Genomic DNA, 19,621 nt, shown 5'->3' with positions numbered 1-19,621 from the left:
AATGATCCATAAACATTTTTCATCGCAGTCACAATTTATTTTGTTATGCCACATCACTTATCAAAAAGTGTTTTAAAAATCGGAGGTCAAGGTGTTATAAAACACTTAATGTTATTATGTTATTATTATGGTATGCAAATGAAATTTATTTATATATTTTATTAGCATGTGCACATTACAATGCAATACAATCAAAGCAATAAATAAGTAATACAATACACCACCATAAACCATATACAGTACAATACAACAATAATAGTCTAGCAAATTAACATTCATCTTTTACAATCTCATTAAAACTGTGAAATAAAAAAATATTAGCATGCACAAAGCAGTAAGAAAGCCATCTTAGAAAAGTGATTGTCTTTAACTCAGTATCATCTGTCTTTAGTTTTCGTACAGCATGGTACCAGATTTTCAAGTGTAAAGCATTTAGTTCCTTTGTAATCATTTAATATCTGCAATCGGCTTTTGTACAAGAAGAAAATTCCTTTGTGAACAGGTGAAGTACAGATAAGGAGTTTTTCCTTGCCACTGTCGCCTTTGGCTTGCTCACTGGGGGCTTGGACTCGGCACTTGTAAAGCTGCTTTGTGACAACAACTGTTGTAAAAAGCGCTATATAAATAAAATTTGATTGATTGATTGATTGAGATAATAACTTGTAATGCATGTTTAATTTGTTTGTTTAATAGGATTACAAATCAAAGCACCTATACTGCTAATTATATGAGCAGGGTAGGGAAATGGGAAATTACTTGTTACTAGTTTTCCGGTACGATGTCCCAAAAGTGTAATCTCTACTTGTTATGCAACTCATGTCTTATCCTTACTTATTTGGTTGCATGAAACAAAACTGTATTCACACACACACACACACACACACACACACACACACACACACACACACACACACACACACACACACACACACATATATATATATATATACTTTCAATTACTGCCACATACACTATTAATAGAGGGTTGACCTACATAAATATCCTATAAATAGTCTTTTAATGTAAGGTATTTCACAGCCACACTAGCATACAATACCGAAATAAACTTAAAAGAGATTGCACAATTTGAAATGTCAGCAATAAGCGAACGCTGATTCGGAGCTTGCTTTGCTCAAGGTAGACGTCTAAGAACGCAACGAGGAAGGGAGGGGGTTGAAGGTTGGCGAGAAAAACGGGGGCTGAGGGGTGCAGACACCGTCTGTGACTGTCCGAAGAGCTAACCAGACTGAGCTAGCACAAGTCAAACATTCAGGACATTACCGGATTTAAGGTAACAAATAGATGTAGTCTAAGAGGAGGCAAAAAAGGCAAGAAACAGAACCGGAAAGCAATTAAAATTACGACACAGAAAGGCAGCTACCATTTTCAAGGATGAGGACTTAAGACTTAAGTCATATTTTTTCATAGATATACATTATACGTTTGGTGTAGTCTGTAGTATGTACTGAGCTCAAAAGCGAATGTCAGCTTATTTAGCTATCGCCACAAACACCGACTTCGGAGAAAAGATATACAAGATATGAGCACGTATTTTGTAAATCCGTTATACTCCAAATATAAATGCACCGAGACCTTGGAACCAACTTACTACGACTGCACGTTCTCCCAGAGCGTCGCTCGGAGTCACGCACTAGTTTATGGGGCTGGAACGTCGACTCCGGGATTTCAACGAGCGCACCATCACGTTCAAGACTTCTTTCACCAAGGCACATCGGGGCTCTCGACGCCAGGCTATCAGCAAAATCCTTGTGCCTTGGCGTGTCATGGCGATTCCACAAAATGTTACGGTTACGAGGCATTTCCGAGACAAACGCTTTATGGGACTCGACAAGAGGCGACCGTGGTGCAATACCCTGACTGTAAATCTTCATCTGGCGCGAATCTAGGAGAAAGACAAAGCCATTTGAATCAAAACCCTCCTGGTGTTATGTTTCCTTGGATGAGACCCCATGGTTTGAATATTCAGTTCTATTGATAATGTTATTCTATTTGTTTTGGTAAAAGAGGAGCTAAAATATTCTATATCCATCACGAGTAATGTAAGCTGCAGGCTATGTCAATATCCTCTATCTGAGCTAGAAGAAGCATGCCTGCTAACAAAGACATAGGAGATTCAGTAATGACACTGAAGTATAAATAAAGTATAAATACTTTATACGTTATATTTAATAAAAGATCACAAGTGTAACAAAGATGTTCGATATCATATTTAAGATTTACCTTAAAAGGTGTGTAATCACTGTTCAAATGATGTTATCCGCCTCTTTGTATGAAATTCTAGGAATACCATAGCTGAACAAAACTGGACAATGAAATCCAGGGATATCATTAAAAATGAAAAGCAATTAATATGAATGTTTATTGATGAACATCGGAATTAATAATCTCCTTCACACACAGCAACTGCAGAAAAAACCTCTAAAAATGAAAAGATATTTAAAAAAATGAAAAGTTACTAATTGCTAAAATGTATTCATATCTCATCCATAGCACCAGGAAGACGTAGCGGCCGGCAGACATACAGTCGCTACCAAACGCTGGAGCTTGAGAAGGAGTTCCTGTTCAATCCGTACCTCACGCGCAAGCGACGTATTGAAGTGTCACATTCACTGAAGCTAACTGAGCGACAGGTCAAAATCTGGTTTCAGAACAGACGCATGAAATGGAAGAAAGAGAACAACAAGGATAAATTTCCGAGTCAGAGGGGAGAGGATGATGCGGAGGGTGAGGGTGAGGCCGAGGTAGAAGACAACGCCGACACTGAGGGTGATGACCAGCAGAAAAAGGAAACAGCACAGGAAGATTTAAAAGAGTGACTTTATTGCCTACTTTTATGGTTATATGACTTCAAGTTGAGCTGTAGTGTGTGTGTGTGTGTGTGTGTGTGTGTGTGTGTGTGTTTGAGAGAAAGAGAGAGAGAGAGATCACATTTTACGACCATCGTTTCATTGGGATGGAGAAGGAAACATTTTTAATAGACCATATAGCTCTTCCTCTCATTGGAGCTCACCATGATGAAAAGGAACATCTTCAGAAAAATCTTGTCTTAGTCTCCTCAGCACGTTCTTCAGATACAACTGTTATTCTAACCGCAGATATAGGCGGATTAAGCTGAATGGTGCTTCGCGTGATTTGTCTTAACATTTTGAAAACGAATATGCATAAAGACAAGGTTTCTGGGCAAATATTATGCAAAGCCATGGATACTATCATGAATACTTTGAAACTTAAGAAATGGGAATCTTTGTAAAACAATACCTGCAGGATTTGAGCGTTACAATAGTTTCCCACGCTCACACTTTACAAAAATGACAGTAATACATTGGTATGTTATATGCCTGACTTTTGTTCTTATGTTATTGGTATAATATAATATACCAATAATATAGTATATGGTATTTCATAGATTAGACTATTTATTTTATGGAAATGCGTTATTATAGTATTTGCTTTTACACATTTTAGATTTTATGTCTTTGTGATGCTACCTACCGCTGGGAGTATGCAATATTTCTTTCGCTTTTTTCCTAATCATACCTTAGGTCATGAATAATTCAAAACAACATTTTTAAAAGCGTCTTGGCAATATTATCGTCATATTTTGTCAATGCATCTGCATTTTGGTCGCATTTGCTTTTAGTCTAATATCCACATTCTATGTCGCCTCATTCTCTCGTTCTCTTTAGTAGTTTCACTTGTTGTAGGCATTGCTATTTCGATTTATGTATATTGTATGAATATTCATGTTGCAGACGTTGTAGCTGACTCTACGAGATCCAATTTCTTAAAACGTAACGATAAAACCATGGATTTGATTTGATTTGAAATGAATGACTTTCCACATCCACCTTGGAAAAAGTGCGGAAATGCTTGGTGAATAAATACACTTCCTCTTTAAGGTATTAAGTAACATTAGAACCTATATTAATGTTTTTGTCGAATTTTTAATTGTGTTAAGTGGTTTATATTTTGTAAGTTGCAAACTTGGACTTTGGAATCATTGGTTTTAATAAATTGTAAAGTCAAGATTTTATTATTTTGTTTAACAGGAAAACATTATGCCTGTGCATCCTATATTAATGTGAAAGCAAAATAACAGTTATCTTTTCTTTCTGTCAGATTGTCAGCTTATACCATATGAATTCCCAAGTACAGAATAAACAAGCATACACATGCCATTTATAACTGTATTGTTCGTTCTAGTTTAAAAACAGAATGAGATGAGGAGTTTATATGAAATCAAAGTGTGTACAGTGCCAGAGCTTGTACAATATAACTCTATCAACCTAATTAGCATGCATGCTAACAAAGACATAGGAGATTCAGTAATGACACTTAAGTATAAATAAAGTATAAATACTTTATACGTTATATTTAACAAAAGATAACAAGTGTAACAAAGATGTTCGATATCATATTTAAGATTTACCTTAAAAGGTGTGTAATTAAATAGTTAGGCCATCTATTTGAATAGCAACTCGATTCTCGTGCAAAATTCAGATTATCAGCTGCCTCGACTTCGTTGAATTTTAAAGCTAGTGAAGTTGTTAAAAAAAAGTCCCACATGGTACCTTTTTTGTTTGGTACCTTTACTGTTTTCATACTAGCTGATAATGTCGTGATATGTGTGTTAGTTGTGGGGTACGTGATAAGACAGGAACATCAGAGTTGTACCGACAGTCTGTGTTTTGGATCACAAGAGAAACTCTAGAATATTGCGTTTTTAGAATTGCTACGTAAAAGGTTTAAAGCAGACATCGTGGTGTAGCCTCCATTGCTGGGTGTTATACAAGTTTATGTGCATGAAACGCAGCACTGGGGTAATGGCATACCAATAATAACCAATAACGCTGTCTTGGCCTAGCTGAGCAACAACATGTAAATTATCAGTTCAGTACATTGGTTGTTTGACTAAAATGTAAAAAAATACGTTCTGTAGTTGACTATATTTGATCAAAAACTGTCAATTCCAGCAAAAGAACGATAGATTACTGGTGGCGTAATTTTATTTAAGGTGAGATTACAATTGGGTTTCCCGAAACGTTCGTAGCGCTTAGTACTTCGTAACCTCGTATGAAACGTATGAGGTTAAGAAGTACTTAGCGCTAAGAACGTTTCGGGAAACTCACCCATGATTAATAAGCTACTGCACTTAGCAGACAATATTCAAGCAGCCTCTAAATGTGCTCTACACGGAATCTTTCATTTATTTACAAATTATTTTACATTACTGTGACCCTAAACAAGGCCCATTACGGTGGTTAATTCTTCCTGAAACTTTTCATACAATATATGAATGCTGAATTAACCGAGCGGTATCCCCCACGAAGGTTAAATGAAACCTACGCCACTGTTCTCGTTGCTTCCAATAGGCGTAACATTAACATAACGACCAGACGAAATCTTTAAAATTATCATCTTAACAAGGAATCACTGGCAAATACTTGAAAAATCGACAACCCAATTAAATTCCAAAGTCACGTGTTTTTAAATAATAAAAAAAATGTCTTGATATAAAAATCTAAAATATTTAAAAGTCTATTGTACCCCAAATACTAGACGAACTTCAAAGTACATGCAGGCAAATGTCGTTGTAGTCACCTCTGGCATTCCGGAAGTTTTCCGGGGAAGCGACAGTTGTCTGACAGTATTGTCTACCCGTCTGACCTTTGTACTTTCAGATTGCTTCTTGAGGAAAGGTCCTAAAATGGCTGTAATCGCCTGTAAACTTTATTGGTGGCCCATAAACCTAATAGTGTCTTCACAAAGCGAAATGATGCCACGCTGCAGCTTACACATGCATTTACCTGGAATGTAATGTTCACATTTTAACCAATCTTCTGCGTTTGCTTGTCATAAAGCAAGATTTCTCGATTTGCCAGATCCTTGTAAAATGCTGACGGAAGGTAAGGAGAGGTTTGTGATATAAAACTGTAACTAAATCATGTAATCCGTTTTAAAATACTCACTGTGTCTAAGTGAATTTAGCAAACAATGACAAGATTGTGAATAACAATGGACAAATTATGCTTGAAATTACTACAGGATCAAAATAAGCCTATAAAAGTAACCCGCATGACGTTTATGTATTATCATATCAACGTAAACATTTATTGTTATATAGTGCTAGATATGAATAAAAGCAATTAAAATATCTATAAATATCCATAAATATCTATAATATTTTTAAATATTATTGTTCTATTTTATGTATTAGTTTGTTTATACGTAGACAGCCTTCATCTGTCTTTTGTAGTGTTTTTATTGTTTTTATACACTTGTACACTGATGTGCATCAAGCACATTTATGCCAGTAAGTAATTAAGTTATTATCTTAAGTTACTTACAGTCAGTCACTGGAATTTTAGGTCATAATCAAATGTACAACACAGGTCTGAGGCCAAATGATTTGATTAGGCCTATACTAAAAGCTGAAACCAGATCAAAATGAGACTGAGGTAATTAACTGAGGGTACACAAACCGTAGATATCAGGGGTGAGTTTCCCGAAACGTTCTTAGCGCTAAATACTTCTTAACCTCGTACGTTTCATACGAGGTTACGAAGTACTTAGCGCTACGAACGTTTCGGGAAACCCACACCAGTACGGTTTCAGATACTGAAATGTTATCGTGATTGCTGTCAAAGAGGGCTTCCTTAAAAAACACAAGTTGAGCGGAGTTGGAAGGAGGCGCAACACATTCCTGGTTGTTTGGAGGGAAATTTACAGCTAAGTAATAAAAGTTTACGACTATGCCGCGACTATGATTGGCTACGGGGCGTCACATGGAACCCTCTCCATGAACATGAACTTTAAACTGTTGTCTTTTCTCCGGTCATATTCGCTCTCCGTCTCTTCGTACGGAATATACCTTCCTGTAGTCTTTCGTTCAGGAAATGTCATTTAAACAGTAAAAGCAATGCCTGCGTACTATCAGTTGATGCGCACGTGACAACCTCTTCCTCCCTACAGTTGTCTCACTTCGTCCAGCTTCTTGTTACCGCTCCCTTACCCTTAATGAATGGAATACTTCAACACGTTGCCGGCAGAGGAAGAATTGGTTTCGAATATTTCTTATTTCCACAAATCAGACCTCAAACAAGACTTTATGTGGATATATCTAATGAAATAACTTAACCACAGGCTATTATAACCATCCCCAGCCTCTCCTCGGGTGACTACGGCTAGACTTGTTATCGTGCGTCACAGGAGCAGTAAGGGAACGAAGGTAAGATTGCGATTCTGCATTTCTTATTGGTTTAAATGTACACATAGCATTCGAGTGCATTAGCATGTAGCCCAATAAAACTGCTGAAAACGCGTTTTCTTTATATATATATATATATATATATATATATATATATATATATATATATATATTACATGAGATATTTACTTTAATTTAGTCGATGGAAAAAGTCCACTGCTGGAAATTTCAGTAAGCTGTCAGGTTTCATTACGTGTGCGAAAGGTTTTATAGCATTAGTCTTAATAATATAAAACTTCAACACAGACTACCAAATCTATTATTTTTGCAAAAATAAATAAAATGAGAGAAAAGTATGTTTCGGATGGTTCTCATCTATTGCATGTGGTTCATCAACCATGTCAAAATGACGTGGCCAAGAGGTGATTTATATCGGTATGTAGACTAAAATGTCGTGTTGTTTATCCTCTTGGAGGTTTAGAAATGTTGGAGGTAAGATATATTTCTAATGTAACATGAAAAACATTAAATGAAATAGGTAATACAGCACCATAACTGTTTCAGGCAATAATATAGTAGTAGCATAAATAATAGACCATGAAATTTCATATCCAGCTCTTTGAAATTGTAGTACAAGGCAAATGCTTTATATAAAATATAAAGTTTTTTTTATATATATCGGGCCTTTGTAGTTTTTACTCCTTATATAAACTGCATTTGTGGCAGATGTGAAATATATCAATTACATACAGGTCTAAAACCTTATATTAACAACTGTTTTTTAATTGTAAAATTCTTTGTCATTACACTCATTACATGTTATGAGTTTGCCTCTTATGTCAACATAATGTGAGCGGCACGGAATGTCGAGTAGTAGCATATGTAGTGTTGAACTGAATTAATGTTTGTCTTAATTTATCTTTAAATATTTAGTAGGCTGTTGTCTCTTATCAAAATTTGCCAGAAACTATCTGTCTGTCTCACTGGAATGATGCAGAACTTTCAAACTTTCAAAACACTCCTACAATGAAATATACGCTGGTTTAAAGAGTAATAACACTGACTAATAAAACGAGATCGGAAGTCCGCAAAAGTTATTCTGTAGAGACCTAACTTTCTTAATCCGCACATATTGCAGACGTTGTTGTCGCCATCTAGTGCTCGTTAATATGTAGTTTGCCCCTGCTCTCGTTTTCGATTTGCATGCAAATGGTTTAAAAGCTAAAAACAAACACAAAAAAATTAACATAAATAACACAAAACTTAGAATATCGAGTAAAAACTGGAATTGGCTTCAGACACTGAGGTTCCTTTTTTCGTTAGTGGTCAGTCGTGTTTATTATGGTTTATCTGGAAGACGTATTGATGTCGACGTAGCCTAATCACATTTGCTTAGAATTCATAGTTTACATTTAAATTAACTGAGTAACCTCAGCAAAGGCAATGTCTTTATTCACAGTATTAGATTGCATTCGCCATCTTTTTAATCAGTTAATGATTCTAAGTGATAGTAGCACTAGGCTGCTGATATTACTACTGCTACTAAAACAACAATAACAATAATAATTGTTATAATGGCGTATGATAGCGAACACAGCTCCTTACCTTCTGTTGAACTGTAGGATAGCTCTTACTCAATAACCTCTAATGAACAATAGGAATGTTAGTAAAACCTGAGCGAAACAAGTGTGGATAATATACACTAATGGTTTTATTTTAACATGATAAATAACATCTGAAATCTCCTTATATTGACCGATCAACTTTGAACTCTTGAGGCACACAACCAGTAGCTAGCTATCTGCACTGTCCACCAGGGGCGGACTGGCATACATTGCTACCGGGGATTTCCCCGGTGGGCCGATGGGTTAGTGGGCCGGTGGGCCGCCGGTGGTTTAACTCAGCCCGTGGAGGAGCCACTGCCGCGCACTGCAGCCCCGGCCCATAGTCACGCTGCTGTTTAACGGTGTTATTACCTCCCCCGCTCCAGTCAGACTAACCTGCTCAGCGCGGCCGCGGACTGAGCCTGTAAACACATGAACGAGTTGGACCGGGCCGCGGACTGAGCGGGCTGACGGTATGCAGCGGAGATCAGAAAAAAAAAACAACTTGTTCCAGAAAATCCGGGCCGGACTACGAAAACATACAGCAGTTTAAATTGTAGATAACATGTTATTTTAAATGTACTGCTGTCGCCTCTGCAACGTCTAAGGCACCATGTACAAATTACTTTAACACGGTTAACACGGACGCAAGTGGCGGTCTTAATGGTTCCAGAGCACTGTGTGTTTTTTTTAAAACCTATTGAAATTCTTAGATTAAAACTAACCACCACAAATAGGTAAGAGGAAGAAATACCCACGTTAGAGTTGTAGGTTGTTCTTTAGGATGCACTTTGCGTAAAACAACTTGTTTGGTGGTCTTATGGTGGACTATTTAAAAGCCACTATGTGGCTTTGTAATCATATTATTGCTGGAATTAATATTGTCCATATGACAATAAACGCCGTGATATACACTACGTGCCATGCATAGACTCATATACAGTATACACACACACACACACACACACACACACACACACACACACACACACACACACACACACACACACACACACACACACACACACATATATATATATATATATATATACATATACACACACATACAGATATTATATATATATATGTATTATATATGTGTATATATATATGGGCCAGTCTGTCAGGAACTCCCGGGCTACTTTTTCTCCCCAGTCCGCCCCTGCTGTCCACTTTGTCCGTGAGCCACGTTGGTAGTCGTCGCGTGCGTCATTATATTGTTATGCCAGGAATGTACTAAAGGAATTCCGGCCTTTCCATAATTATTACCTTGAGCTTCAGAACAGCTTATTATGTGTCTAATGGTAAACATGCATTATGCACTATGTTTAGTCTTAAGCATCGGCGCAGATGGAAATTCTGAAGTGAGGGGGACCAAGCTGTACAATATATACGTTTATGCTTGTAGATGCTAGATTTCGGATGGGGTCAATATAAATCTGGAGGGGACATGTCCCCCCCGTCCCCAGTGCCATCTGCGCCCCTGGTCTTAAGTAATGTATAGATCATTTGGTTTCACCAAGGACATGTGACATGTAAATCTATACACATTTCGGATTGTGACGAGTCAATTTGAAGAGTAAAGTATGAATGTGTATATATAGACATGTTTTAAAAGTGGTCAGCAGTATGCCTTCTCAGTGGTTAGATGGAATGTATGGCCTACTTCCGTCAAAGCAGACGTTGAGCTATTGTGTCTGTTTTACAACACCCCAAAAGGTCGTTCAGGGGAAACCACGGAGAAAGTCTTCCTGTTACTCCTTGCAACCACGTGTCCTAATGATACTTAAAAGCAAAGGCAACACACACACACACACACACACACACACACACACACACACACACACACACACACACACACACACACATACACACACACACACACCCACACACACACACACACACACACCCACACACACACACACACACACACACACACACACACGCACACGCACACTCACACGCACGCACGCACTCACTTACACACACACACACACACACACACACACACACACACGCACACACACACACACACACACACACACACACACACACACACACACACACACATACGCACGCACGAACGCACACACAATTTAAAAATAAAAAAAAAATAAAAAATTATTTTGCACGCACGCACAAAATAATTTAAAGAAATAATAGTTTAAAAAGCCGGGCATCGTACCAAAGAATTCCATTGCTCTAAGGTCACGGACAATTATTGTAAACTGAGAAAACCGTTCTTGTGTAGTTTAATATGTTTTCCAATTATTATTATTGTTATATTTATTGTGATTTCTATTGTTTCTATTGTTATTTTAAAATATTTTAAAATGAGGAAGTTATTTGTGCACATACATGTGGGGTAGGCTAATCTGCTTTTACGACTGCAACCAGTTAACAAATGAATAGTTGCGAATGCTGTGCTCATAATGCTCACAACGCTTCCCGGAAGGACTCAATAAAATATTTTACTAAGATCTTCTACTTTAAATCCTCAAAGCACTCAGATTTATCTGTCGAGTTTATATTTAGTTTATAAATGACACCACAGCAGAATATGCAGATAAACCACTTCCTGTTCTTTGTTTACCCTGGGTCTAGGCTACTTTGTATCCAAACCGAGGATTCTCTGCAGACTACTGGGGCTAAATAAGGTTTACTTTATGACGTTTTTTTAAAATAATTACTTCTCATTCGTTTCAGAGTTGTTCACTGCATCGAGATGGCTTAACTGTGGCCTGTGTGAAAGATGAACTTATAATACTCACTGCCACAAATCGACTCAACAGGGAGACTCATGTGGCCCAAATTATGGTAATGGGCTCGTAAAAGTGGTCCAAGTTACAGATCAAAGTCACATAGCACGTTTGCATCCGACAATATGGAGACTGCTTTACTTAAATGAAAGATAGGGGCGCTTTATTACTTTGCCCCCACTAGCCTACATATTTTCCCTTTTGTCTTCAGCTATGTAAATACTCTTAAGATACATTTATACATATAATACGAATTGAAACATTCAGACCTGTCAGTAAAACTATATGTCTGCCAGTTCCTAATTTTTCCTCTTGATTAAAAATGAGTGTCACTGGGCTACAATATAATGAAAAATGTATTCATTTCTCAATTTAGATTGCGGTTTATTTTACTGTGCTACGGTATGAAATACTCGAAATGAATCAGTTTCCGTGCAGCTCAGTGACCACATAGTTTTCAAACAGCTCGCAGAGATTTATTAAAATATATGTGCGCAAACAATCACAAAATAATTTTTCATAATTTGAAATCAATTAAAAATAAATATCTACTTGCAGTCGCTATGACACTCTCCGTCAGCCGACACCTTGCTTTAGGTAAATAAATATATAAATAAAGCATGAAAAACGTAAAGTAAAACCAACAGCTATTGCTTTATATTGGAATGCTTGTTTTTGCACTCCTGGTAACGGTACTCTTGCTGGAAGCTGACATTTGTCTGGTTTTATGACTTCAATGGCTTCAGGCGTTAAGGCATTCCTTCGCAGTAAAACAGCCATAAACCACCCCTCCCTTCTAAAGCTTCCTTTGCACAACAGGGGACAACACACTAAACTATGCTGAAGATGTTATGTGGAAAAACCATACACTTTCTGTCTATGGGAAAGACATACAATAACCCAGGACAAGAGTAGGCTACCTGACAAATCGTCTTAGTAGTTTAAGAAAAAATCAGCAACAGCAAAACTAATGTTCTATCCTATTTTTTACATCAGCCTGGTAAATTCATTTTTCTTCACATAAGTTAATTACATTTGCAGTATATCGATAAGACAGATAATCAATAAACATCAATAGCACTTATACTATTATATAGCATTAGTATTGACAGGTTTTATTTTTAACTTCATGCTTAGGCTACGATCGAACAGTAGTAGCAAGGTTTTGAATGTAACGACCTAGATATAGCGCTGTACTGTGAATTGACTTTGAATAGAAACTAAACTTCAGTGTAAAGTATACATCCAAACCATACGAAAAGCCGTATCGGACTATTTGCAATTTAAAGTAGCCTACTTACCTTACAGTTGTCTCAAAGAAAAAAAAACATTTAAATATTAACTCGATCTTCATGCTGAATTGTAAAATCGCCTCAGGTCTCAGATATGAAGTTAAAGTTTGATTTTCTTATGTACATGAACCCATTTTCTGTCATCACGACAGTTATGGTAAATGTTATTTCCCGTTTGAAATATATATATATATATATATATATATATATATATATATATATATATATATATATATATATATATATGCTTATATATTTTTCCTGTGATAGCATTGTTTATTGTGTACCATGAGCAATGTATTTCATGGCATTGTGGCTCTGAATGATGAAAGAAAGATGTGTGTTATTCAGAAATATTTATCCTAAATAAAAATGATTCACAGATCTGGAGACCTTTTACATAAAAAAAAACTTTACACTGTCTGTGTGTGGTCAGCCTGGGATCTGGAGGTTTATGGGATGCCAAGATTGTGCGCGCACGTGTGTGTGTGAATATGTGTACGTGTGTGTGAGATAGAGAGAGGGATATATATATATATATATATAAGGAAGGAAAATTAGAGAAAGTCAGTTACTAAATATATGAACAAAAATTATTTCAAAAAGTGTGTGCAGGCTGTGCATGTAAACTGTGTAAGCTGTGTCGTTACTTGGGTAAAGAATAAAAAAGTCGACTCGTTTTTTTTTTCTTCTTTTCCGATGATCGCGCTTTTCATTGGACAGAAAGTGGTCAGCTGACACTGTCATCTTTGTCCATCTTAGAACCAGGCTTTGGAAACATTCGACTGCGTGCATGGTGTCTTTTTTGGCGTCCGAAATAAATTACCTAGCATTCATAAGGCAGTTGTATTAAAAAAGACTGACACAGAAAACAAGAGTGAGTTAGCGAGCGAGGGAGGAAGGGAGTGAAATAGAGAGAGATCAGAGAAAGTAAGGGAGGGAGGGAAAGAGTGGGAGCAAGGTTGAGAGGGTGAGAGGGACGGTATGAATTCCTATTTCACGAACACGTCGCTCTCATGCCATTTAACCGGTGGTCAGGATGTTTTACCCAATGTGGCCCTAAATTCGACAACTTATGACCCTGTTCGACATTTCTCGAGCTATGGCGCCGCAGTGGCCCAGAACCGGATATATCCCACGCCGTTCTACTCTCCACAAGACAACGTTATGTTCGGCTCGAGCCGGGGACCGTACGATTACGCATCAAATGTATTTTATCAGGATAAGGATGTCCTTCCCAATTGCAGGCAAAGCTTAGGACAGAGCGCACAAGGTCCGTTGGCGCAAGACTACACTTCAGACCAAGGCAGCAGCGCGTGTCAGGAACCAAAGAGCACCATTCAGATTTATCCCTGGATGCAGCGGATGAACTCTCACAGTGGTGAGTATTTAAACGCGGGAGATAAATTTTTAGCAGGACCAGTTTTTACGACTGGAAACCCACATTTTATCACCCCATAAAGCATTGGAGGAGCTCCCTGTCGCCCCGCAATAAACGTCTTTTATCTCTTGAGGAAATCCCTTTTGGCCAAAATACACGCGCTCTGTCAGAAACCAAACCCATTCAAAACAAACCCAAATAGGGCTCCGATTGCGGTATGAGAGTTTGAACTATCTGGCTTGCTAAACCGGGAATTAAGATAGCTTGTGCTTAATATATCAGGATATCTAAATATATATTTCTATTTGAATGTTTGAGTTCTTGTAATTTGAAATAGGCATATACGTAATTTGAAATAGGCATATACTTGAATTTGGAATATATTTTTTGAAGATTATCAGGTGTGTGTTTAAATACATTTAGTTTTAAATTGACTGATTTGTGAAGTTAATTTAATCAAATCTCTTTTCACAGGGGTCGGCTATGGATCTGATAGGCGAAGAGGTCGCCAGATCTATTCCCGTTACCAAACTCTAGAACTTGAGAAGGAATTTCATTTCAATCGCTACTTAACAAGACGCCGACGTATCGAAATTGCCAACGCGTTGTGCCTTACCGAACGGCAGATTAAAATTTGGTTTCAAAATCGCCGGATGAAATGGAAGAAAGAGACAAACCTAACCTCCACCCTAAACGACAACGTCTCGGTGGTGGGTAACCAGGAACCACGCAAAGAGAACTCAGAAGGAGTGACTAATGAGAAGAAGGAATAGTTCAATAACTTAGTATTGAATCAAACTACCTATCGAATCGAAACTACCTATTGTGCTTTGGCAGTTGTTGAAAGCCTGAACTATCCTCGAATGTGTGCCGGATGTGTGTGACTTGTACATATATATATATGTACCTGTGGTTAAGAACTAAACGTTTAATTTCATACTTCAGCCCCGAACGTAGCCTGTGTACCCACTTCTTGACAGGCAGCTATCGAAATGTCTACATTGAATGTATGTTTCATATTACGCAAATAATTAACGCATACAATGTTGAAAATGCCAAAAGCTTAAATAAATAAATGTAACACTGTCATGCTATTTGGAGAAATTAGACCCTATCTAAGGGCTAGGTCCTTTCGCTGTATTGTAAAGTATAAGCTACAACATTACGAAGCATGTAGCCTATATTTTTGTCATCGTTTCAATGTATGAAGCATTGTAATATTTCTGCTAATATACTATCAGAACTGTAAACGTATTTGAACGTGTTTGTGTATATAAAACCTAATACGAGCCTCTATTTGAATGTCTCAGCTTTCAGGCGTTTATATAAAGCGTGTCCACATTAAAGGTCTTCAAATGTAGACCGACACATAAAACAGAATTTGAATAAACCATGTGCAGGCAATTCACGCTATGTGACAACAATAACAACCTCATTTGAAAGTTCCCCAACTCATTTGGTACATCATAATAATGCTTTCTCGGAATGCGCATCACAACGTAAGGATCCACTGCAAATTTTATGTTAATCATCGAGAACTACTGCTGTATATACTTTTTTACAGTGCTATGATGTTCTTAGACTGGAAGAGAGTCTCTAACACGAAATGAAACCCACCAAATCAACTGGAGTAAGACTCCGTCTTACATAAAGTAGGCTAATAAACGTCTGAGTTATTCTGATTCCAAATGTTTGCAATGTTTTATTTATCCACCGGATTCAAGTAATTTCACATCTCATGAGTTATTGGTTTTTTTTATACAATTTTAATCATTAAAAATTACTTAACAGTAATATACCTAGGGTTCCTAAAGGTGCATAAGGTAAATTAACGTGAAGCTGGAATTTCAATGAAAACTAAAAGGATAGCATAAATTACATTAGGGCAATTTAGTCACCAAATAATTAAGTTCAATCCATACAAATATAAAAGGACTTGCCATGTAAAAATGATATTGCGTGTAAAAAAGCGAGAGCAAAATGGACTGACCACACGGCACTCAAATTCAGGTTTTAATACAAAATGTTTTCCTATATAATGGATCTTTTTCTTGTTAAATGTAGAAACGAGAAGAAATACCGTAAAATCTTTCACTAAGGAATGTATTTTAAATCATCTAAGGACGTCAACCCAGCGAATAGCTCAAATATGAAATTAATAAAAGCAAAGACGTTAAAGGGAAGTGGTTGGCTAATTTTACTTAATTTTATTCTTATTACAACTTAGTAGGCTACAGATAGGCCTATTTGTTCATTGAAGGATGTTTTAGTCTTTAGTTTTCACTTCCTAGAAATACAACGGAATGGACCATTCCTAACTTAAACGTTATAGGGTTTTGGGGAATAAAAAATACTGTACTCATAAAATGTCACTTCATACACAACCAATCACTTCATCATGCCCAATGATTACAAATGATAGCCTCCCATAAATGTATTTTTGTTAGTGGAGCAGGCATTGCAGTGGTTAAAGTTGCACTACTGCGTGGTTGTTTAATATAGCCTAGAAACTAGGCCTTCACTGGAGGCACTGATATAAATCTTTCCATAAATCTGGTAATGACGGAAAAAGAAATTTGTTTCAGTTTGAATACAACAGTTAGATCATTCTTTTCTCTTGCTATGAAAATGTGCTTATATCTTGAACGTCTGTTTACCCTATTATTTTCTCTTCCTTTACTGTTGGCATGCAAATCAATAATACAAAGACTAGACAGGCTTCAGGTCGCCACTGCTTGCTCTAAACACTCTTAAGCAGCAGATGACGCTATTGGTCTTCTGTCCAGCTTCTCCCTGCGACTTCTCCTGTGTCCCCGTTACCAACTTATCAGATGTTTGCCCACTTCCATCAATAACCTACTGGTACAGTCTAGCCAGATTTATGAATGGACGACACATGCACGTGATTCAATTGAAACAATCCATATTTGGGCAATAGAAAAAAAGAAAAAAAAACTTCACCTATAAATCTAGGTCCTTTTAGAATTTTAAGCCGCCTTGAAGTTCAAAAGACCCACAAATCAAATATAAAAAACAAAAATACATTCTCACACCTCGAATGTAAAAACGGACACACATCCGCGCAGTAATACAACGGAATGTGAATGTTTCTTTTTTGTTGTTTGGCCTACATGTGAGATGACTTCTTACGTTTCCAATTCGCTGTTCAAGAAATCAGGACTTGAAGCGTCCGCCTTCGTTGTGCATAATGCCTACTGTTCAGATCCCGAGTTTCACGTCCCATCCAGTTACTGCTTCGGCGTGATCGAAAATCAGAACGGCTCTTTCCTGAGCCCATCAGCGTCAACCTCGAGGCGAGTGGAGGAAATGAGCTCTGGTCAAGCTGAGCCGTCAGTGATCTTTAACTCGTCCGAAGTCCGCAGAAATTCAAACAGTACCGGTATTCTAAATAATGGACTTTACCTCCACAAAAACGAAGGTGGAAAACATCTGAGTGATATGCCCGAGGGCGCAACGAAAAACGTCGTCGAAAACAAAGTTGGACCATCGCAGTCCGTCCAGGCAGTGGGACAAACCTGTCAACCGCGTCAGGAACCACTAAGCCCGCCACAACCGCAAATATATCCCTGGATGACTAAACTACACATGAGCCACGGTAAAGTTTTTCTGTTCTCCAGTTGTACTGAGGGTTAGCTTCCCACTTTCACTACTTCACGTATTCCTTGTCGTTTTCCCTAAACCCCTCGAGTCCGTTCAATGTTTTTTTCTTCAGTTTTATAGACCGCATTCGGAAATCATAAAACTGGCAGTCGTAAATTTTATGACAAAGGCTTCAATTGCTCGTAAAACTGTCCGCTTACGACGAGGAGACTATCTTGGCCCAAATTTATGACGGCATAATTGGATAAAGGAAACAAACCATCGCCTAAAACCTCTCTGTCTGTTTAGAGATCAAAATTCAATGTAAGATTGGGACTGTTTAAAATGGCCTGAAATGCTGTTTCAGAGCTGCTTGATTGAAATCAGAATTCAGTGACATTTGCTATGTTCTCAAATGTGGTCAGTGAATTTGGAGAAGAATCAATAAAGTTCTTTAAATACGGGAAACTATCTGTTATTTCACGCAAACAGTGGCCTGACCTAATTGCTGTTTATTTTTTACGATGGATTTCAACACACCATTATCCGTTCAGCTTCATCTGTGTCACGCCTTCAAAGGAACTATTAAAAGGAGTAGGAAGTGTTTTAAGTCTGCGTGTCCCGAGCATATGTTTTTATTTATAAGCAAGTAATGGACCAGGCTGTAACTGTTGCATGTGTCTTAAACAACACATTATTTACTAATATATTATCTCATTTTGGTACCAGAATCGGATGGAAAACGATCGAGGACGAGTTACACCCGGTACCAAACCCTGGAATTGGAGAAAGAGTTCCATTTCAACCGCTATCTCACGCGGCGAAGGCGCGTCGAGATTGCTCACAACCTGTGTCTGAACGAAAGACAGATCAAAATATGGTTTCAGAATCGCCGCATGAAATGGAAGAAGGATTCCAAGCTCAAGGTTAAACAGCAGTCCTAGGTCTCGGATTTCAGTGGACAGTTAAAAACTCATATGCGCACTTCTGGAAATGAGATACTAAAATGTTAACGGACATATTCTGAGATTTTTGGTGTGTGTGTGTATTTGTTTTTGTACAGAGATTTTTCTGAACACTTGGCCTACAATTTGATAGTTACGCAGCACGTGCCGTTGGCCAACAACTGGAACTTTGTGTGAACCGTTACTTTATAGTCAGTTAATCAAAGAAGATTTCCTGTGATATTAGGTCTGACTATTTTTATATATTTTTTTCTGTTGTAATAGTTGGCCTCTAAGGAACTGTTACTATCTTTTACTAAGGTTAGCTATTTAATTCACGTCGGTTGACCGAGTTAACTATTAGAACGTGTAGCCTATGTTTAATCGACATGTGTCCAAATGTTCACATCTGATTAGTCAAACATGCATAAACATGTCGTGCCTCCTGAGGAGGACAGGAGTAGAGACTGGGAAGAAAATATGCACTAAATGTACAATGTGTGAGCTTAATGTATGTACTAAATAAAACACATCGACATTTAATCCTGTTGACATCAGAAGGTATGTTTCCATGCTAGTCTGTGAGGTGTTCGGGCATGCTGGTTCAATGCGTTGTCACTAAAGAGGCATTAAGTGCCTTCCGGTCCATGTCACCTGACCACATGGGTAATGACATCCACACTGTGTCACGTTTGTCTTGAGGATGCTGTTTAACATTTAAACAGACCTTTAGGAAATACCTTACATGGGGATCAAAGAAACGCAGCAATCCGATAAAACACTTGCATTGTACAGTTTCGTAACAATTAGGCC

General features: G+C 37.6%; 3 protein-coding genes across 6 annotated transcripts in view; all 3 read left to right on the top strand.

Annotated features, from left to right (window-relative positions):
* The window catches only part of LOC143481987 (homeobox protein Hox-C5a-like), a 51,384-nt gene that overhangs the window by 11,758 nt on the left and 20,005 nt on the right, over nucleotides 1–19,621 (top strand). The window contains exons 1-2 of one of the 4 annotated variants that reach the window (XR_013122133.1): nucleotides 6,696–7,249; nucleotides 18,594–18,724. The exons of 1 other annotated variant lie outside the window; for it this stretch is intronic. Coding sequence is in view for 1 of the 3 variants with exons in the window: in XM_076980264.1 (XP_076836379.1) it covers nucleotides 17,403–17,880; nucleotides 18,594–18,808 (693 nt within the window). In the remaining 2 variants the exon portion in view is untranslated. Of the gene's footprint in view, nucleotides 1–6,695; nucleotides 7,250–17,248; nucleotides 17,881–18,593; nucleotides 19,352–19,621 lie in introns of those variants that run through there. 2 more of the 4 variants (XM_076980264.1, XR_013122129.1) reach the window with 2 other exon arrangements.
* On the top strand, nucleotides 705–4,208 carry LOC143481840 (homeobox protein Hox-C8-like). Its single transcript, XM_076980045.1, has 2 exons — nucleotides 705–1,973; nucleotides 2,512–4,208. Exons 1-2 carry the CDS (start codon nucleotides 1,541–1,543, stop codon nucleotides 2,835–2,837), a joined length of 759 nt encoding a protein of 252 aa, XP_076836160.1. The 5' UTR covers nucleotides 705–1,540; the 3' UTR covers nucleotides 2,838–4,208.
* Nucleotides 13,233–15,941, top strand: hoxc6b (homeobox C6b). The gene is made up of 2 exons (XM_076980152.1): nucleotides 13,233–14,264; nucleotides 14,739–15,941. Exons 1-2 carry the CDS (start codon nucleotides 13,868–13,870, stop codon nucleotides 15,035–15,037), a joined length of 696 nt encoding a protein of 231 aa, XP_076836267.1. The 5' UTR covers nucleotides 13,233–13,867; the 3' UTR covers nucleotides 15,038–15,941.

This window comes from Brachyhypopomus gauderio, chromosome 1 (genome assembly GCF_052324685.1).
Source record: "Brachyhypopomus gauderio isolate BG-103 chromosome 1, BGAUD_0.2, whole genome shotgun sequence".
NCBI classification, from domain to species: domain Eukaryota; kingdom Metazoa; phylum Chordata; class Actinopteri; order Gymnotiformes; family Hypopomidae; genus Brachyhypopomus; species Brachyhypopomus gauderio.
Note: the sequence above shows the minus strand (reverse complement) of the source record. Positions and strands in the feature narration are given on the sequence as shown.